This window comes from Hippocampus zosterae, chromosome 11, assembly GCF_025434085.1.
Source record: "Hippocampus zosterae strain Florida chromosome 11, ASM2543408v3, whole genome shotgun sequence".
Lineage (NCBI taxonomy): Eukaryota > Metazoa > Chordata > Actinopteri > Syngnathiformes > Syngnathidae > Hippocampus > Hippocampus zosterae.
This window is the reverse complement of record NC_067461.1, coordinates 20,853,618-20,875,599: the sequence shown is the minus strand read 5'-3', so window position 1 is coordinate 20,875,599 and position 21,982 is coordinate 20,853,618. Positions and strand designations below refer to the sequence as shown.

At 42.3% G+C, this 21,982-nt stretch overlaps 1 protein-coding gene across 3 annotated transcripts in view; it reads left to right on the top strand.

Annotated features, from left to right (window-relative positions):
• The window catches only part of birc6 (baculoviral IAP repeat containing 6), a 116,567-nt gene that overhangs the window by 17,785 nt on the left and 76,800 nt on the right, over positions 1–21,982 (top strand). For all 3 annotated transcript variants that reach the window (XM_052080968.1, XM_052080969.1, XM_052080967.1), the window contains exons 9-29: positions 310–368; positions 506–2,143; positions 2,607–2,756; positions 2,835–3,060; positions 3,138–3,298; positions 6,272–6,403; positions 7,711–7,842; positions 7,948–8,114; positions 8,218–8,351; positions 10,498–10,659; positions 10,845–10,976; positions 11,058–11,155; positions 11,241–11,388; positions 11,729–11,862; positions 12,656–12,802; positions 12,894–13,081; positions 15,112–15,423; positions 15,564–15,663; positions 17,659–17,873; positions 18,167–18,375; positions 18,887–19,239. In XM_052080968.1, coding sequence (XP_051936928.1) covers positions 310–368; positions 506–2,143; positions 2,607–2,756; positions 2,835–3,060; positions 3,138–3,298; positions 6,272–6,403; positions 7,711–7,842; positions 7,948–8,114; positions 8,218–8,351; positions 10,498–10,659; positions 10,845–10,976; positions 11,058–11,155; positions 11,241–11,388; positions 11,729–11,862; positions 12,656–12,802; positions 12,894–13,081; positions 15,112–15,423; positions 15,564–15,663; positions 17,659–17,873; positions 18,167–18,375; positions 18,887–19,239 — 4,997 coding nt within the window. The remainder of the gene's footprint in view (positions 1–309; positions 369–505; positions 2,144–2,606; positions 2,757–2,834; positions 3,061–3,137; positions 3,299–6,271; positions 6,404–7,710; positions 7,843–7,947; positions 8,115–8,217; positions 8,352–10,497; positions 10,660–10,844; positions 10,977–11,057; positions 11,156–11,240; positions 11,389–11,728; positions 11,863–12,655; positions 12,803–12,893; positions 13,082–15,111; positions 15,424–15,563; positions 15,664–17,658; positions 17,874–18,166; positions 18,376–18,886; positions 19,240–21,982) is intronic.

The following is a 21,982-nucleotide window of genomic DNA, read 5'->3' as shown; positions in this document are numbered from 1 at the left end:
AAAGATTTGTTTCTTGTGTTTGAATTTGGAGATACATTTCCAGAGTGTTTGACTTTGGTCCTCAATATTTGTGAATAATAATGCCTTAAACAGAAAGGCCTTGAATGACAATAATTTTTTTCCTGGTCTCACATCTGAATATCTTACGAACTGCATGGAAAACTATACATGAAAAAATGTCTTGAGTGCTTTTCCTAAGAAAGTGGTGAGGATTGGAAATGTATCAGAAAGAGATTGATTTCATTTTGTGTTATATCGTTGTATTCCGTAATTTCCTGACCACTCTTTATTTATTAATAATCTCCCAAGTGATGACCAGTTGGAGGATTCAGACAGTGATGAGCATTCCCGGTCCGAGTCAGTCACAGGTACTCTACCTGCACACACAGAATTTGTTTTTGTAGTTTTATTTCCATTCATAAGCTGTTGCCCTCAATGTTGGCCTTATTTGTCTAAATTTGAAGATATGTCTGTACTTTTTAAACATATTTGTCCTCTGTTACAGGCCAGCCGTCCCAGTGGGAGAGCATGGATCTGAGCCTAGGCGTGACAGCGCTCAGTGTGCTCCAGCAGCCAGAGAAGCTCCAGTGGGAGGTGGTGGCCAGTGTGTTGGAGGACACAGTCAAAGACCTGGAGGAGCTTGGTGCCAATCCTTCACTGAATCAAGCCAAGACCCACAACCAGGCCAAAGCAAAGGAAAAGGTCCCCGAGCAGCACAACATTCCTTTCCCCTGCTTGCTGGCTGGAGGCCTGCTCAGTTACCGCACAGCATTTAGCAACTCCACAGCTGGAGCTCACCCCACAGTCCCACCTTCAACTCGCAGATTGTCTGATGGTCCTTGTAGAACTCAGGGCCCGGAACCCTTCCAAGCGGGACCTATCCAGGACCAAGGTCCCATGGAAATAGATACGTGTAATTCCCAGACTGCTGCCCAAGAACAGTGCTTTTCTAACTTGGGAGGTTCTCAGCCTCCAAGTCCCTCCTCTGCGTCATCTGTGCGCAGGACTATACCCGTGCTGTTATTATACAGTATCAGAGAGACAGATGACAAGACCTCGGGGCAGGTGTTTGCTCAGATGAACAACCTAATGAGCAAGGGTCTCCACGATGAAACCTTCACTGTGCCGCAAATTATCGAGATGGAGTTTGACTCACACGAGCAGCTCCTTCTCCAGGATCCTCCTATCACATATATCCAACAGTTTGCTGACTCTGCAAACAATCTGGCTGGCTTTGATGGTCATATGGACAAATGGAACACATTAGCTGCTGCTACTGCATCTGTCCCGCCTCGACCTGGAACGCTAGTACAGTGTTTGAGGTTACCCAAACAGTTTGAGGAGGAGAATCTTTGTGTGGACTCAATTACACCGTGCTGGGATGGTGTGCACCTTTTAGTTGGGCTGCAACCATGCAACGCAGAATCTCTGAGTGCGGCGAACCAGGTGGAAGCCCTGAACAATCTGAATCGCCTGCACTCTGCTCTGTGCAACCAGCAAAAGAGGGACACCCTTCATCCAGTTGCCAATGGAGTGGAAGCTAACCACCAAGAGGGCACACTTTCCCAAGCACCCTTCATCCTGCCTTCCGGGGACCACCAGCAGATGTGCTCAAGCGGCGGCGGCTATCTTGCACTCTATAAGCTCAACTACTCTACCCGTATTGTAACCTTGGATGAGGAACCTGTTAAGGTGCAGCAGATATGCCAGCCTTGTGATGCAATTACTTCCCTTATACTGCTTCCTCCAGATGTGCTTGATAGCAGGGAAGATGACAGTGAGGAGACTCCAGAGGAGCCTCCCTCTGGTTCAAAAAATGGCACTCCACGGTTTGGAATGCCCTTGGCAGGGTCTGCTGCACCTTTAACTCGTACTGCCTGTGGGACAACCACAAGCAGCAGCAGTGCTAACGCTACCAGTCCCTCTGCCAATCATAAAGAGTCCAAGAAACAAGAAGTGGCAGGCCTGGGCCATTTAGTGGTGACTACACAGGGTGGGAATATTATGATCCTGGACCTGTCGACATTGGAGGTTCTAACCAAGGTGGAACCCCCTAAGAAAGAGGGAGCAGTGGAAGAGATAGACCCATTTGTGTCTGTAACTTATTGCTCTGGGACTGACCGCCTTTGTGCATGCACTAAAGGTAAGTGTTTAAATTACATCAGCATCACTGCTGATCTCTGGCAGTAAAAGGGCATTCTTTTGTGTGTGCTTTAGTATAGTTGATAAGAAAGCACAGTACAATATTTGGAATTGCGAAAATGCCAGAGTCCTTTTGATATCAGATATTATTTTACTGAGCATTTTCACATCGATGCAGTATTTTGAGGGAGAGGGAGGGAGAGAGAGGAAGGGAGGGAGAGATGGAGAGAGATGCAATAGCTGTGATCGCAAGCTGCAATTGCAGACTGCTGACTGCGAACAACTTCTGGTGATGCAGGTCATGCGCCACCATAGGTTTAAGGTGACCTGCTTTTTAAATTATATTTTTTAATTTCGTGAAAGTGAAACAAAGGATGCTTAGGGTGTGGTGTCAGAATTTTTAAGCAGAATGATTAAATGAAGCATCTGTGTATGTTAGTATTAATTGTAATCTTTCTTGACAGGTGGAGAGCTTCATTTCCTTCAAATTGGAGGAGTTTGTGATGATATAGATGATGGAGACATGTTTATTGATGGCCCCATTTCTAAAGGGGCAGAACTGTTACTGGACTGGGCCAGGCCCTCCTCTAACCCTTCTAGTCCGGGGATCTCAGGTATAAGTTACATCCTAAATGACATTTTTTGTTATTTTGCCTGATTTCCCACACATACCACATAATATTATTGCACAGGTGTCGAGCTCCTGGTGGACCAACCGCTGACGACGGAGAGCCTAATGTCTCTGGTGGAGCTGACGCGCTTTGAGACATTGACTCCCCGCTTCTCAGCCACTGTGCCACCATGCTGGGTCGAGGTACAGCAAGAACAGCAGCAACGACGCCATCCACAGCATCTCCACCAGCAGCACCATGGGGATGCAGCTCAGCACACCCGCACCTGGAAGCTTCAGAGTGATAGGTTTGCAACACTGGCAACTTGGTATGGCCAAATGAATTTATCAGCAGGTGATGTAGTGGTGTTTGTGCGTCGTGTAGTTCCAGCTGGGATGAGCATGTCTTCGAACTGGTGCTGCCGAAGGCCTGCATGGTCGGCCATGTGGACTTCAAGTTTGTCCTGAATGCCAACATTGTCAACATTCCTCAGATACAGATAACTTTATTGAAGAATAAAGCACCCGGCCTAGGAAAGGTCAATGGTAAGGCCAACATTTTCTTTTTTCCTAGACTCATTTTGTAAAATTAAAATAAATTAGTTACATTTGACAACCTTAATTGGCAATCAGTGGCCCCATGTTTGTGGCAAAATGTAGTAGGCATTCACCGCAATGTAAATTCTTGGCTGAAAAAGAACCCTGAAAATGGCCAAACCAACGCAGAAAATTGAATCATCAAAAGAAATGTCATTACCTTAAAAGAATATATATATTCTAAGTTGGGTTGTTTTCTGCACGCTGCCAAATCTATCTGTATGTAAAACTTCAAAGATTAATTGATTTATATGAGACCAGCATTATTAGACAGCTCTGTGGTCTTTTTAATTTTAGTCACTTGGGTCAGGGGTCCCCAACCACCGGTCCGCGGATCGGTACCGGTTTGCAGGGCATTTGGTACCGGGCCGCACAGAAAGAACTTGCCTTAATTCCGTTTTGTTTATTTTGGAATACGAAAGATGTTTTATTTTGAAAAATTACCGGATTCTCCGTTACATCCGTCCGTGTCACGCTTGACACGCGTCAAACCACGCTTCTGCGTCCCGTGACCGATTATGTAAAAAAAAAAAAAAAAGACTAAAGAAAAACTTAGTAAAAAAACTGCTGGAGATCACAAATGACTGCGGCCTTACAAGGACGTTTGAGACAACTGGATTGAAGTTATGGCTGAATATTCTGAGATCGCCACAATAGCACTGTTGCTATTTCCGACATGCTACCTGTGTGAGGCTGGGGTTTTCTGCAGCAATGGCGACTAAAACAAAATTACGAAGTAGACTGGACATAAAACACACACTTGAGGTGTCATTGTCTCCAATTACCACGAGATGGCACTGTTCATTGTTATTATATTTCGAAAACGCCACAGTTTTCATGCAGCTCATACCATATTATTTGTTATTATTTCCGCCACTAATTAAATACTGGCCCCTGAAAATATTGTCTGACATAAACCGGTCCATGGGGCAAAAAAGGTTGGGGACCACTGACTTGGGTAAAGCAATGAAACGTGGTAAATCTCGGAACAACAAAAATTATCATTGAAACCAGTGTATATCAAATTGAAATTTTCCATGAAATAGTAATATGTGTTGGTGACTACATAATGATAATTATTAGTGTGCGACATTTTTGTTATAGGTGCAATCCATAGAAAACTAATTAGGAGTCCAGAATGAACAAACTCACCGCGAGTAGTTAAAATACATGGCAAGGAAAAAAATACCACCGTTACAAGGCCATGATAAATTCATGGAAGGAGCATCAGAAGTGACGAAAAATATGAGCCATCGAGGCAGGTCAGAGTAACATCACTCGGGACCTGGAAAACTATCCAAAAAATGTCTGTAGTTTGAATCAGTTTACTTCAAATTTAGCAGAAGAAATTACATAACATGGACATTTGGATTTTTAAATCGGCCTTGGCGTACTTTCCGGATTGTAATATGCTCCTGTTTCCCCCATTATTTAAACCTTGCGGCTTTTAATGTGACACGGTTTATATTCAGGAATTTTTACTGATAAGCTCGAAGCAGTCAATAGATTTACCCATGTCATCACGTCTCACCACACATGTCACGGTGGAGTCTGCCCTCAAGCTGAATGTTCATCAGCCATTTGCGGTTGGAGTACGCGTGCATGAGGGTGTGGCAAACTGCCTCTCAAAAGAGAAATACGCAGCGAAAATACGCATCTTGAGTATAATGAGTATCGGGAACGAGTGCCATTAATCTAGCCCTTTTTACAGTGTGACGGCCTCACTCACAACAGATGAAAGGGCAGCAAATTTGGCCTTGCAGAAATATCCCCTCGCGGACTTAAGTCCGTGCATCCCCTGCGTCTCCCCAACATGTAACAAATTAGTTTCCAAAAGCATAAGTCCTAAGTGGTGGAGCTTGTCGCCAAATTTGCCTCGAGTGACAGTAAGAGACTGAGAGAGGTTCTGGGACGTGACTAACTAACTGCCTTTGGCATTGTTTCAAGTAAAAAAAAAAACATTTTTTAAAATCAATTTGTGTGACCTCTTTCTTTACAAATATCCAACTTTTACACGTGGCTATTCATGTGAAGTCGCCAGTGTATGTACAAATTTGTTTTTATGGCTAAATTCAACCATTGTGGCTTTTAATCAGGTGTGTTTTGTAGTCTGGAAATCACATTACTCGTGTCAACTTTTTAAAGTGGGTTGTCAACAAATTTGGGATATCTTGACAGTCTTATGCAGAGTGTTCTTGATATTTGGAGAAATGTCAAAGCCGTGTATATAACAAGGACACCTGCTCTATGGCATTGTTCGTGGAGGCGTATAGTGGTCAAATGAAAAAAGCATAAGCGATGAAACAGATAACAGTGGTTCCACCATCACTCAGAATGTGCGATCATGATTGCGGCTCATTGAGTGACCGGGTTTCGACAGCCATCCAAGCAATGCACACACTTTCACAGCCGCTGGAGTGGCAGTCCTTGGCACTTAGGCAGCCTTCTCGCCCTAGGCAAATAGCCAGCTGCTGTGCTCATTTTGGCTCGCATCATCACATTATCCTGTTTTGGTGACAAGTCTTGAGGACGGAAATTGAAAATTTGGGGCCGTCTTTGGCCGAACATGTTCTAGGGACTGAATGTGCATCACCGGTATTTAGTGGAGCATTGCCATAGAAAGTATTTATTCCGAAAGAAAACTCAAGATTTTCTATCAGATCTGCTTTTGGGGTGTACAGTATGTACTACGTTGGGCTCAAAAGTGCGATTAGTCTTCACTTGTTCCACTGTACAAACACATTGTAACTAAAATTATAAAACATTAACATTTGAAACACAAAAAAGGATGGACACTTGTGTCAACGGTTTTGCGTCTTGCACCTCACTTGTTTATTCAGCATCCCATCAGCTCGACACATCCTCACATTCACCCTTCAGCCTTTGGGCCTTTGATCACCTAGCAATATATTTCTTTGACAGAGACAGCCGTTGATAGACAGATCACATTCCCACTTTCCAATGTCCTCCATGCCAATGGGGAGAAGAATGGTCGACCTTCAATGCACGACTTCACTGAGGATATCCAGCTTATGGACATAGAGGACACATCGGGTAAGAATTGAAGTCTTTCATACCTCAATGCATTTTCTTTACCGCATATTCCGTATATAGATATACGCCACATATGACTGCCACATATAGAACACCGTTCTATAACTCGGTGGTGGCCTCGGCCATCTATTATGGCATTGTCTGCTGGTCAGGCAGCATCTCGGCCCGGGACAGAAAGAGACTGGAGCGACTGGTCAGGAAGGCCAGTTCTGTCCTGGGTTGCTCCCTTGACACTCTGGAGGAGGTGGGCAACAAGAAGAGAAGAAGAGAAGGATGCTAACTAAGCTAAGCTAAAAGCTATGATGGCCAGTCCCTCCCACCCCCTCCAGCCCGCCCTGACAGCACTTGGTAGCTCCTTCAGCCAGAGACTGTTACACCCGCGCTGCAAGAAGGAGAGATACCGACGCTCGTTCCTACCGACTGCTGTCAGGCTGATGAATAAAAAATAACAATCATAATAATAATAATAATTAAATGATGTGAAGGTAAATTGTAAATAGTACTGCGATTTATCCATTTGTGTTCATATTGTATTTAATTGAAAGATGTTTGTTGTTGTTTTTTTTTTCGCTTCTTCTTTCTACATACATTCTTGCTGCTGGAGGCTGTAAATTTCCCCATTGTGGGACAAATAAAGGATATCTTATCTTATATCCTCATTATGCCAAGCCCAGACTGCACGATTTGGGCCCGATAACCACGTCGCAGATAAACGGTCACTTTCATGGCCAATTATGAGTCGTCTTAAAGCGTCGTACCCCCAATAGTGTCACATAATCCAAAACTGTTGACCACAACATGGAAAGACTGGTGTGTCACGACTATTTATTTATTTACTTTACATCGTATGGCACGTCCGACAGGGCCCCACGATCTCTTCATATTGGCACTCAATGGGAGCGGGTGCCATGCGCTTGTGTGTTATTTTATTGACACTTGACAGTTATTTGGGGTGTGCTTCAGCAGAAACACCGACAGTGTTTGAGAGGGGAGAGAAAGGCTTGATTTTTCACAATTTTGAAGTTTTATTTTATGTATATGAAGCCTTTTTAAAAAAAAAAGTTTTCTTTTTGTTTTAAATAACTCAAATTTTAAAGACATACTATATACATAATTCTCACTTTACAGTGACTTTAATAAAGTCTAGCAAAGGTAATGTCTTTCTTTGGCCCAACCCTTTCTAAATAAGGAAAAATAACCAAAATCACACTTGACATTGGAACTGAGATTGAACTGAAGCACTATGCTTGCGTTAAAGGCCGATTACTGTCCAACATGTGTAAAACATTGCCATGTATTTGTTGTAGGCTCCATGTTATGTCCATTCTTAGAAGAGCACAAAGAGGATATCTTGTGTGGACCAGTGTGGCTTGCCAGTGGGTTGGATCTCTCGGGTCATGCTGGCATGCTCAGTCTCACCAGCCCAAAGTTGGTCAAAGGTATGAAAAGGCAAACCTAACCTGAACCCAGTAGGGGTTAATGAAACCAATAAATGAAGTTTAATGTATCAATGTTCTCCAGTCCAATTTATACCTTGCCTGCAGGCATGGCTGGTGGGAAATACCGCTCCTTCCTGGTTCATATCAAAGCAGCGAGTGACAAAAACATGGAGGACAGCCCCCGACCTGTTGTGAGAATGCCCAGTGCCAAACCCCAGTGCTCCAAATCACACTCTTTGTCCACCTTGCTTCAGAGGGCTCAGGCCTCCAAGGTGTGTGGTCATTAGATTGACGGTTTGCGATATAGTTGTAAAATTCATCATGTATGCTTTCAAGCAGGCTTTCAAGCAAACCAATGTGATGTTTTTTTTGCAGGACAAGGTGTCTGGAGTTAAACCAGATTGTCAAGCATCTTCTAAGAAAGTAGAAAACATGAGAGGCTGCGACTTGTTGCAGGAAGTATCTGTGACAATCCGAAGATTCAAAAAGGCATCTATTCCTAAAGAAAGGTAAATGGGTTGCACTCTTAGAGGTAGCCCGAATTATCTTGGTCTGGCGTTCACAAAGTCCCCATTTTTAAAAATTAATATTAGAATAATTATTTTATTTTATATTTGTTTTCAACCAATCCATTATTTCTGTAAAAACAAAACAAAACAAAACAAGCCTACTAATGCTCAAAGACAGCCAATTCGCAACATGACAAAACGGCTGAAATGTTTTGCTTTTATTTTATTTCTCTTTTTAAACGGCAAGACTGCAATGTCCATGTCTGCTGTAACTGCTTCGGCTCACAAAAGCTTTGCCAAAGTAGAACTAAACATGGCATCAAAATCAATGGAATACTATGCAACAGCTGTGTTGTATAGTTGTTGCGATAAAGAAGTACTAATAATTATGAATTAATGACAGCTGAATGTTAATGGCTCCAGTACACTCAGCTGCCACTGGAGGCAGCACTTTGTTTTTTTCCTTTAGAAAATATTCATCCATCCATCCATTTTCCGATCCGCTTTATCCTCACAAGGGTCGCGGGAGGCACTGCAGCCTATCCCAGCTGTCTTCGAGCAGTTAGGCGGGCGACACCCTGAACTGGTTGCCAGCCAATCGCAGGGCACACAGAGACGCTCACCATCCGCGCTCAACCTCACACCTAGGGACAAATTAGAGTGATCAACCAGCCTGCCGTGCATGTTTTTGGAATGTGTGAGGAAACCGGAGTACCTGGAGGAAACCCATGCAGGCAGAAGTATGCAAACTCCACGACCTTTGCACTGTGACGCTAACCACTGGACCACCTGGCCGCCCTTTAGTCAATATATACAGCTAATACAGATGAAAAACCTCAGAAAAATCCGTCATTAGTTAGAAGGCTGCAACATTTAGAGTTTTGAGTTCGCATTTGAAACTTTGAGGTTGATAACTTTTATGTGCACACACAGAGTACACAATACAGTTTTATGAGGTGAAAGTTTATTCTCCACATCTACATGGGAATCGGGAGGAATACGCCATAAGAAAATTAACTATGGTGGCAAGAGTAGCATAGAATGAGAATATGAAAGGATAAAAGAATATTAAAACGATGAAAAAACTAAAAATTGATGATCTTAGCACGAGATAGTGTTAACTTTCTAAAATGATGGGCACGTGGCTCTATGAGTAACTTAGCCCCTTTAAAACCCAAGTTTAGGCACCAATTGTCTTTTGTACACTGGTAATTTTGCAAATGTTGGACTTCCTAATTGTCTCAAGGGGGCTGAGTTTGGAAATTCAACCTGATTCGAGCCTTGCAGTCGAGCTGGTCAAGTTGTGAAGACAGGACGTGGCAGGAAGAATGATGTTCATCCTGTACTTTGCAGTGCAGTCAGTTGTTCATTGTTTTACACCGAGCTACACAACTACAGTCATTTTTATTCATCATCTAAATTATTGACCTGTCCTTACAGGCACTGTGAATTGTGTATGTGTGCTGAGCTATAAGGTGTTTACCAGGGATGTCTTTGACTACCTTTTCCAAGTCAGTCACCTGTTTTCGAATCGGATCGAATTCCTGAACTGATACCTCGGCATTGTATTAGGGGCGGGGGGCAAAAATGAAAAGGTCCAGCCAAATTGTCTTATTTCGTTTTTTTATTTACTTTGCTTTTTTTTTAACAACAAAATGATCCTAAGATTACCGGTCGGCCGTGGTCCTTAATCGTAGGTGTCTACTTTAAAGCTTTGTGTTTCCCCAAAATGATATTTTGTTCCTTTTTTTTTGTATGTTTTATTTTTAAACACAACATATCAAATATAATGAATTACATGCATTTATGCTGAAATGAATTTAAATTGACCTTCTCTAAAACGTTTCAATTCACCTGTCCAACTGTTAAATTTTGCAGAGTTTTTTGGGGCAACTCACTTTTCTGCAACAAAGAGCTGAACAGCAAAATTTTTTGAAATCTTTTTTTTTTTTTTGATTACCTGCCATGCCCACCTCTATACCTTCCTGTGACTGTTCCAGTTTCTCTGCATCTCTGTTGCAACCCGCTGATGAAACTCTGACAACATCATGCCTTGCAATGGCGAGATATTGTTGATTAAGTGTTTGGTGTTGTCTTTATCTATTTATCTAGTTAAATTGAAATGTGGCTTTCTTTTCTGTTTTAGGGTCCAGCGTTGTGCAATGCTGCAGTTTCCAGATTTCCACGAGAAGCTGCTGGATGCACTGTGCCAGCGGATACAGGGTAGCCTATCCACAGAACATGCCCAGGGCCTCATCCTGGACATATTATGCTGGCTGGCTGGTGTTTTTTCCAATGGACCGTGCAGGTGTGATTTGGTCATGTTACCTTCCAGACCTTCCCCGCAATAAGTGAACTGCATGATATAGAAATACACTCTTTAGATACTGTTTGTTTCTAGGCCCGTTTTTTACAGCGTGCAGGGCACTTACTGTACTTCATACATGACATCATTGGCACGCTGCTCGTGTGATCCTCATGACTTCTTTTTAGCTTACGAGAAGGAAAGGAGGGGCTGCTGGCCAAAACCAGATTGAGGCTAATGGATATTGTTGCAGTTTGTTTCTTTGAGGCCGGCCGAAGCATAGCTCACAAGTGCGCACGCTTTCTTGCCCTTTGCATCAGGTGAGTGACATTGACCACGTCTTTATTGATGACGTTGTGGTCAGGTTGTTTCATCATTATATTTTTCTGCTCTTGCTGAAGCAACGGAAAAGGCGATCCTGGTCAACAAGGTTTTGTCGCGAGTCTTCTGAAGGCTCTCCTGGACAATATGCCATACTTGCCTGCTGCAGCAACAGGCGGTATGTAGCAGAACAGCAGCACAATAAGACATTCTGAACCATTTTCCTATCTAATTGTATTCTATCTTTGGGATTATTCTTCCAGGCTCAGTGTTCTGGTACTTTGTGCTGCTGAACTATGTAAAGGAGGAGGACCTGGCAGGTTGTAGCACTGCCTGTGCTTCCCTACTCACGGCCATCTCAAGACAGCTGCAAGACCGACTCACCCCAATGGAGGCACTACTGCAGACCAGGTATTTTCCAGTTCATGACTACTTATTTAAGAATAATTTTGATCAGATATTAATTATCTAATATCGCAGTCACTACCACCAAAATGCAAGGTTATTTTATTGCCAATTCAGTTTCACATTTTTATTACTTTTGTAAAGTTTATATTATGGAAAATGTGGGTAATGCATCATGTCAATGGTTTTACAGCCTGAGATCCCCTTGTTTCTTTCTCAAGTTATCAGTAACAGTGCTACTGTAACTTGGCAGAGTATTCAAGACTATTTTTTTCCAGGACAAGATACTTTCTCTATCTGTGATGGCCATCTTTTACAGTGATATCTACTGTTGGTTTCTTTCCAGATATGGATTATACAGCTCGCCTTTTGATCCAGTGCTCTTTGACCTGGAGGTCAGTGGGTCCTCCTGTAAGACTGCCTTCAATAGCAACATTGGGGTCCAGTCAGATGAGATTGACCTGTCTGACATTCTCTCAGGTAAGAGTAATATGCATTCTCGTATAATCCGTGTAATTATACATGTTACACATGCAATTATACAAATGATACCAATTTTTGTATTTTATAAAGTTCTGACTGGAATTTTACTTTGTCAACTGTTTTGCTAAGCGCTTTGTTAGAGCTGCAGCTGTTGTGTAAGCGCTATATAAATCAGGATGTATTGTGTGTGTCCGACCTCCCTGTGTGGAGTTTGCATGTTCTCCCCGGGCCTGCGTGGGTTTTCTCCGGGTGCTCCGGTTTCCTCCCACATTCCAAAAACATGCGTGGCAGGCTGATTGAACACTTTGAATTGTCCCTAGGTGTGAGTGCGAATGGTTGTTTGTTTCTGTGTGCCCTGCGATTGGCTGGCAACTGATTCGGGGTGTCCCCCGCCTACTGCCCGGAGACGACTGGGATGGGCTCCAGCACCCCCCGCGACCCTAGTGAGGATCAAGCGGCTCGGAAGATGAATGAAGGAATGAATATTGCTGTCTCGTATGCAGGTGTACAATCATTTTAAAAAGAATGGACAGCAAGTCATCTGATGTATTTCTCACGTTTACAAAATTTGCACAAGAGCTGACCGATTTCTTATCCTTTGGATACACTTTTTTTTTTAACCCTGTCATGTGTGGATATAAATCAACTCCCCTCATCATAGCCTCAGGGCTAAGTAAAGATGTGGTCTTAAAAATTTCATTGTTCATGTGGACATGACCTATGAGATTTCACCTTTTATTCCTAAACTAAACTACAGGATTCTCTGTGTAATGGTGTCTTTTTTCTACAGGGAATGGAAAAGTAAGTAGTTGTGCTGCAGCAGAGGGAAGCTTCACAGCACTGACGGGGCTCCTGGAGGTAGAGCCTTTGCACTTCTCTTGCATCGCCACTAGTGACGGTACTCGAGTGGAGCGTGATGATGCCAGCATGTTCACTGGTGAATATGACACATGTTCATTTTCTCTGCCATTGTTTCAGGTCAACTCGCTATATGAGGTGTTTTGTCTATGTGTTTGTTCTTTCCTCAGTAAGTACATTTGGCGTTACTCCTGCAGTTGGCGGTCTGTCGACAGGAACGGTTGGCGAAGCTTCTAAAGCTCTTAGTTCTGCAGCACAAGTGGCCCTGCAATCTCTGTCTCATGCCATGGTGTCAGCCGAACAACAGTTACAGGTTCTCCAGGAGAAGCAACAGCAGCTGCTCAAACTGCAGCAGCAGGTGAAAAAAACTCACTTTCAATTCAATTTGTATTTTAATCTTAAGTCAGCATAACCTCATTTTCAGTGATAATGAAAATTTAATAAACAATGAGCACACAATCATAATAAAAAGTAATTTGAATGCAGGACATTGTGAAATTATAGTTTTGAATTGGGCGAAGGGACATCAACGTTTTAATGTGTTGTATAATTAATAATAATGAATTAATCATCCATATATTATCAAAGAGCAGGGGTGTCAAACCTATTTTTGTCACGGGCTACATTGTGGTTAGGGTTTGCCTTATATAGCAGTGGTGCTCAACCTTTTTTGACCGAAAATCTACTTTTCACGCAACCAAACTGCCGCGTTAATTGAAGGAACATCACAATCTTAGCTCATGTGTACCATTTTAAAATGCCTCTCCTGGTTCTCCAGATTCCCATTCTTTGCCAGTGTCACTGGCGAATTTCAGATGAAACAAACTGAGAAAAACTAATAAATAAATATATAAACATACATCGCAACAGCCTTGATCGCAAGCTGTTATTGTAGACGACTGACTGCGAACAACTTCCGATGAAGGTCACGTGCCACCTTAGGTTGAAGGTGACCTGTTTTGTTTTGTTTGTTTTTAAAAAAATACTTTTTGTGAAAGTTAAACTGATAGGATGCTTCGTGTACCTCAGGGATCACAAACATTTTTTACAACCGAGAGCTCCTTCTTGGCTATATTAATGCAAAGGGCTACCTGTTTGATACTACGCATTTTTGAAATACATTTACTCAAACTACTATCATACGTTATTAACAATTAATGATAGTCATTCATTCAATATTAAACTTCATTATTTTGAGTTTTATCTATTAAAATTGATCAATCATCATTGACCTTTTCAACATTATGTTGAATCCTTCCATAAGGATTGGATTAAACAAGACATAAAGCGATGATACTGTCAAATATTAAATATTCAGTTGGATTTTTACACTGCCCCCCCCCCCAAAAAAAAAAGAAGTGTTAACACACCAAGTACGAAATAATCAAAAACATAACCTATTATGTCATGACTATACAGGGTCAGTGCTGGTCGTGGCATTGCCTTCACTCAAATAGGCATAATGTTGAACACCGTTACTTAGCTTGACAAAGATGACGGATGCATCAACATCTCAACAAGTGACAGAATCATGGCCATCATGAGGGATGGGGGGGGGGGAAAGTCAACCGAGACGATCACAAACGAATGCTCAATGCCTCGCCGGCACCATTTTGCTGTCCTCACATACTTTCCCAGGGCACATCCATGGCACTCCATCGAAACTTTTTTCACAGTTTATATAATACCCTCTCTTGGTAGAAAGTTGAACTGCAATAAATGATATTTTCCGGTGTTGCAACTGTACCGGTAAGATGTATCGTATAGTTTTTTACACCAAATGCCCTTCCTAATGCACTTGAGTTTTTAGATTACCGGTAAGCCTCTTTGGCACTCATAAATAGAAAGGTGATTTGAGTTAGGTCGCTGTGACCTTTCCTCCTCTTCAATACCAGGATCCTATATGAAGCCTATTTGGGTGGTGGCCGTGTCAGCTGTGCACTGGTATATTTATGATATATTACGAAAGTTTCAGTGATTATTTCATATTCGGCATCTTCATACTATATTATTTAAGCCTTTAAAAAAAATGTGACTTAGGAGTCTAAATACTTGGTGTGTTTTCTTTTTTTGGTGCAGTGTAAAATCTGACTCAATATTTAACATTAATTTCTAGGCTTTATGTCTTGTTGAAGCCTAATGCAAGTATTTAACCTGACTCACAAAAAATGTGCACAGAGCTGTAAATCAATCTGGGATGATTGATCAATATATGTGAGTGAAACTCAAAGTATTGATTATTAATTATGTTTATTTCATTCTATTTAGTTTTAGATGTTTTTACTGGCACAGTCGGGCCAGCATCGGCAAACTTTTGGTGGCCCCAGGCCACTGTGCCACTGTTCATGTCAAACCCTGAGTAAATCTTTGTGTGTCTGCTGCAAGCAGAAGGCCAAGCTTGAAGCCAAACTGCATCAGACCACATCTGCAGCTGCTGCAGCCGCCTCTGGTGTGGGGCCCATCCACAATTCAGTGCCTTCCAACGCCTCCTGTGCTCCGGGTTTCTTCATTCATCCCTCTGATGTCATCCCCCCAACACCTAAGACCACACCCCTCTTCATGACACCTCCTCTCACACCTCCGAATGAGGCTGTGTCTGCAGCCTTCAGCGCAGAGCTGGCTCACCTCTTCCCTGGCTCTATGATGGACCCTGGACCAGTTAATCTCGCAGCACACAAGAATTCCCAAAAAGTCAAGCCGGTTAGTGGTGCTGCAACCATTTCTTTAAAGCAAATGTTTTACTTGTTTTTCAAATGGAAGCATTGGAGTTTGATATTTAATTTGAAGGAATCATTTATTTGAATTTTGGATCTTTATTCATTTATTTTCACCCCCTGCAGACTCCCATGGGCAGTGGTTTGGCTTTAGCTATTTCTCAGGCATCCCATTTTCTGCAGCCTCCTCCACACCAGTCTATCATCATAGAGCGGATGCACTCTGGTATGCCACACCCGTCACACATTGTTTTTTTCTTATTTTTTTTTGGTCATGTCAAACAGAATTTGTGTCTTTTTTTATACTGCATCTACACATTCTGTCTTGATAGCCTCTTCATAGACATTACACTGAACAGTGTTGCTCTTTCTGATGCCTTCAGTCAGTTGTATTTTAGTGGAGTAACTTAAGTCAACGCATGCCCTATATTGCACTCCAAATTATTATACCGATATTTATTAGAATTTTAGGAATAGCCTCTTGAAATGTTTTGTTTAGTTTTGTTACAATCCACTCTTCCAAATTATGTACAATTGTGTTTCAAGATATTTTATAGGTTGTATTTAAAAAAAAATGTTGAATTTGCAGCTTCAAGAGGTTCTGTTTCTTGAAATCAAAAGCTATTTAAATCCAAAACATGTTAAGGGGGAGTCAACCCAAAACATTTCTTTACAAAAATATGTTCTTTGCACTGCCACTAGTCTAAGTACGGCATTCAGAATACTATTGCATTTGTTGAATCTGAGGAAAGCAATAAAATACACCTGTTTTTGTCCATCTCATGGGGTGGCTGTTTTTCCACTTGCCGATGACTGAAAATGATGTCGCAGTTGCTCAGGGGTTGGTAACAAACATTCATGGCTCAGCCTCAGTAAACAACTGAGCCGTGATTGGTCAACAAATTGAAACAAACTATATTTGTCTCAAATTTGAGTGCTGCTTGAATGTAAGCTAGTAATAAGCAGTCAACTTTGAGATATTTAGTTAAGATGGGAAGTTGTGAAACTAACCCTGAAACGTGTGTGTAATTTCTGACTCCACTGACCGACTACTTTTTTCAATGGTACAAAATTGAGAACAGAACTTATCAAATTGAACTTTATGCATAACAATGCACCATCTATTACGCAAAAAAATCATTTTCATCATGGGCTGCTATCGGCAGACAAGGAAATAAACTTGTGGCCGCCATCCCCCCCTAATGATCAACCTTACTGAGAATCTTAAAGCAAAGATCTATGAGGTTGGGGGGCAGTTCATATCCAAACAGCAGCTCACATCCAAACAACAGCTCTGGGAGGCTATTGTGACAGCCTGGAAAAATCAAGCAGATGTTGCTTAAAAACTCACAAATTCAATGGATGCAGGACTTGCAAGTCTGCTACCAAATAATAGGCCCTGTGTTAAAATGTAACTTGAGCTGTGAAGATGTTTTTGATTTAAATAGCTTTTGATTTCAGTAAATACAACCCCCCAATGCTGCAAATTCAACAATATAATTGGGTTTTTCTTTAACCATCCTGTTAGGTTGCTGATCAGATTGACCCATCTGGAAAATTTAGAAGAAAAATACAATAAACCTTCTTTGGTTTTTCATTTTTATTTTTTTTAGTATTGAAAAACTGCAATGGACTATGTGATATTTTTGGATTTTTTAACATTTAAAGTGGATTGTATTTACAGATGAAAATTGTTGTTCAGAAATGAACATAGTAGGAGTGTCAAAAAGTTACATTCTCTAACAGTTGATGACTGCAAAATTATGCTGAGTTACATTTTCATAGACTATTTCTAAAAATCAGCGAAGTACATTTGCGTAATAATTGGAGAGTGGTGTACAAGTACTCTCTTCAAAATAGCTAATAATGTACAAGAAATGCATTTGATTTTTATGACTTATTTTCAAATTGGGGTCATTCGTGTCTCCATCCTTAAACTGTGTAGATCAGGTGTCTCAAACTCAGTTCCTGGAACGTCCCTGTCCTGCATGTTTTCCAAGTCTCCCTGTTGTAACACACCTGATTCAAATGAACAGGTGCAATGTCAGGCTTCCGCAGAGCTTGCTGATGATCTGATCATTTGAATCAGCTGTGTTGCAACAGGGAGACTTGGAAAACATGCATGACAGCGGCCCTCCAGGAACTGAGTTTGAGACCCCTGGTGTAGATGTAGCGAAGTTATACCCAGTCAAGACAATTCTATCTTCCCCTCTCCTCTCAGGAGCCCGTCGCTTTGTGACGCTGGACTTTGGTCGACCTGTCCTGCTGACTGACGCCCTCATCCCGACCTGTAGCGACCTGGCCTCTCTGTCCATAGACATTTGGACGCTAGGTGAGGAGGTGGATGGCCGCAGGCTGGTGGTGGCCACCGACATCAGCACTCACTCCCTCATTCTACATGACTTGCTGCCTCCGCCCGTTTGCAGGTTTATGAAGGTTTGTTGCTCTTTCTATTTCTTGATTTATTTTAGCTTTCACAAAACTTGTTTTGAGGTGAGTGAAAATGTTTGCTGGAAGAACTTGTAGAATTGAATTTTCAGCATTTTAATATCATTGGGGCAGAAATGTTCCTGTTTAGAATAGTTTGTCACAGCATTGATTCCTGTTGGATTTGGGTTTTGATGTTCTGGTAGTTTATTATTTATTATTATTATTATTTTTAAGACTGTCTCAGAGATGTACATTATATCACCTCTGCAGTTATATTTTCCCCCTTCTACAATTTTCAGATCACCGTGATTGGCCGCTATGGCAGTACAAATGCTCGTGCAAAGATTCCTTTGGGCTTTTACTATGGTCATACTTATATTCTACCCTGGGAGAGTGAGCTTAAACTGATGCACGATCCTCTGCGGGGAGAAACTGAACCTGCCACTCAGCCAGATGTGGATCAGCACCTGACCATGATGATGGCATTACAGGAAGATATCCAGTGCAGGTGAGACATGAAGTATCTAATGAAAATAAATATGGAACATGCAATGATGCAAATATGAATTTAGTCTTTGAAGCTTTGTGGTCGATCTAATATTTTCCTTTAAATCACCCTCCCTTTTGTTGAAATTTTTGAGCAAGATACTGAACCCCCAATTGTCCTCAGTAAGGGAATGAGGAAACTGTTAAAGTGCTTTGAGTACATAAGGTAGAAAACAGCGATACAAAGAAAAGCTCATTTACCATTGCACTGCGATTCATTCACATTTTTTTCAGATTCTTGATTGTATTTCTCACTACACACACCAATAAGAATAAGAAACTGGAACTGATTAATTGCACTCCCATCAATTTCAATGGCAAATCTCTGGTTAGCAAACATTTCAGTTTGTGAGCAGAGCCCTCGAAGGAAATACATTGATGAACTGAGGTTCCAATGTATGGGATGGAGTGAGAATTATATCAGACTTTGAATTTCATATGAATACACCTGAGAGTTTTTCATCTCATTATAGGTACAATCTTGCGTGCCATCGGTTGGAAACCCTTCTACAGAATATCGACCTGCCACCCCTCAACAGCGCCAACAATGCCCAATACTTCTTACGTAAACCAGACAAGGTGGTAGAGGAGGACCAACGTGTTTTTTCAGCCTACCAAGATTGCATCCAGCTTCAGTTGCAGCTCAATCTGGCTCACCATGCTGTCCAGAGGTTACGAGTGTCACTTGGTGCCAGTCGAAAGTCCATCGCCACGGCCAGGCCGAATGAGGCTCAAGATCTGGTCCACAACTCCTCTACAGAGCAGCTGAGAAATATCATCCATTACCTTCTGGACACCTTGCTTAGCCTGCTGCATTCTAACAATGGTGAGGAATGCTCTTTTTTGGATACCAGGGTTACACTCTCCTCATTAATATTGACTATGTTTACATGTAGTCAATCACCCTTTCAAAACCTGAATATTGGCAATATTTGCCTTTTCAAAGGCCAAGTAAAGATAAAAAAAAGGAATATGCTTATATTCGGGTTTTTGAAAAAAAAAAGCCTAGGTTACCCCTTTTCTAACCATGTCATTTAAACACGTATCGGAATACCTCCATTCAAAGGGACATTGGTTTGTGTTCTGCGCATGCTCTATCCGCAAGGATTCTTGGTCTATTAGCAAGAGGAAGTGCTTATATGTACGGCAATGCCGTAGCAAGTAGTGAAGCCGCCGGCGGACATTTTAAGGTAATTGATTTCTCTGCAGGATATTAGATTAGGTGAGATTATATTGGGATATTTTGAGACACGACATTTACATGGAGTCAATCCTTTCAAAGCCCAATATTGTAAGTATTCTGGTTTTGAAAGGCCACATAAACATATGCAAAAACACTAATATGGCCCTTGGCCTACCCATTTCCTCATCTGAATATTTGGTCATGTAAACGTGATTGGTCTTTGTAGTACACACAGTATTGTGTGGCATCTTGCTGTACAGTATTCAGTGATAATAATAATAATAATGCATTTTATTTAAAAGCGCCTTTCATGCCACCCAAGGACACTGTACAAACAATAAGAAAATACAATGTAAAAATTTGTAAACTAGATGTTATATATAAACAGGACATAAAATCATAAAAACATAGGAAATGGAAGACCTATGTGTTGTAGGCAATCCTGAACAGGTGTGTTTTTAGTCGGGACTTGAAAGTGGAAAGAGGTGTGCAGTTTTGGAGGTCCGGAGGTAGGTTGTTCCAGAGCTTTGGAGCAGCGTGACTGAAGGCTCTGGCTCCCAGGGTGATCAGTCGGGCAGGGGGCACTGACAGGCGGAGGGAGGGAGCGAAAGGGGATATGCACCTGGAGAAGGTCAGATAGGTAAGGAGGGGCCGGGTTGTGGATGGCCATATATGTATATAGAAGCAGTTTGTAGTTGATTCGATGTTGAACAGGGAGCCAGTGGAGCTGTTTTATAACGGGGGTGATGTGCTGGTGGGAAGATGTTTTTGTGATGATACGAGCAGAGGCGTTCTGAACCAGCTGGATTTTATGAAGGGACTTTTGAGGTAGACCGAAGAGGAGAGCGTTGCAGTAATCAAGGCGGGATGTGACAAAACTGTGGACAAGGATAGCAGTGGTGCGGGGGGTGAGGGAAGGGCGAAGTCTGGTAATATTGCGGAGGTGGAAATAAGCAGTGCGGGTGATGGTGTTGATATGTGAATGGAAGGTGAGCATACTATCCAGGATGACACCCAGACTCTTAACCTGGGGGGAGGGGGACACGAGGGAACTGTCAATGTTGAAGGAAAAACTGTTTACTTTGGATAAAGTGGATTTGATGCCAAGAAGGAGGACTTCTGTTTTATTAGCATTTAATTTAAGAAAGTTTGTTGTGAACCATGTTTTGAGTTCGGAGAGGCAAGAGGTGAGGGAGGGGGGTGGGAGTATGGAGTTTGGCTTGCAGGAGAGGTAGAGCTGGGTGTCATCAGCAAAGCAGTGAAAGTGGATGTTAAATTTGTGGAGGATATGGCCAAGAGGCAAGAGGTAGATGATGAAGAGAAGTGGACCTAGGACAGATCCCTGTGGTACACCTGTGGTGACTGGGGAGGCCTTTGAGGTGAATGATTTGAGCTGGCTGTGTGCAGCCAGTGAGGTAAGAGTGGAACCAACTGAGGGGAGTGTGGGAGAGACCAATGGAGGAGAGTCTATTGAGGAGGATAGGGTGAGAGATTGTGTCAAAGGCAGCGCTCAAGTCTAAGAGGATGAGGATGGAGACTAAACCGGAGTCAGATGCTATGAGGAGATCATTTACAATACGGATTAGGGCAGTCTCTGTGCTCTGGCGGGGGCGGAAACCGGACTGAAAGGGTTCATAGAGAGAGTGAAGGGACAGGTGGGAGTGGAGTTGAGCAGCAACAGTTTTTTCAAGGATTTTTTAGATAAATGCAAGGTTGGAGATGGGGCGGAGGTTATCAAAGTTGTTTGGGTCAGAGTCATGTTTTTTCAGTGTGGGGGTGATAGCAGCGGTTTTGAGGAGTGATGGGACAATACCAGAAGAGAGTGAGGAGTAGATAATAGCAGATATGTGAGGAAGCACAGAAGGAAGGCAGGATTTAACAAGGGATGAAGGGAGGAGATCAAGTTGGCAAGTGGTGGGCTTGGATTTGAGTATGAGGTCGGATAATTCAGCAGTCGTTGGTAGAACAAAACTGGAGAAAAAATGACAAGGAGAAGAAGTTTCAGATGGGGGGGGGGGAGCAGGCAGGTTGTGATGGAGTTGGTGATGGATCTTGAGGATTTTGTGGTTGAAGTGTTCCATTATGGAGTTGCAGGTTGCTGTGGAGTACAGGTGTAGGGGGAGAGAGTTTGGTGGCCGGAGGATTTTGTTCATGACGGAGAAGAGAGATCTTGAATTTCCTTCGTTGGAGAGGATGAGGCCAGAGTAGTAGCTGGATTTGGTTTGTGCAATTTGGTCCTTGTATTTAGTGTACATGTCCTTATGGATGGTGAGACCGGTTTTCTTATAGAGTCGCTCAAGTTGGCGTTTTTTTTATTTCAATGATCGAAGAGCGGGTGTAAACCAGGGGGCAGATGTAGAGAATGAAGCAGTCCTGGTCTTCAGGG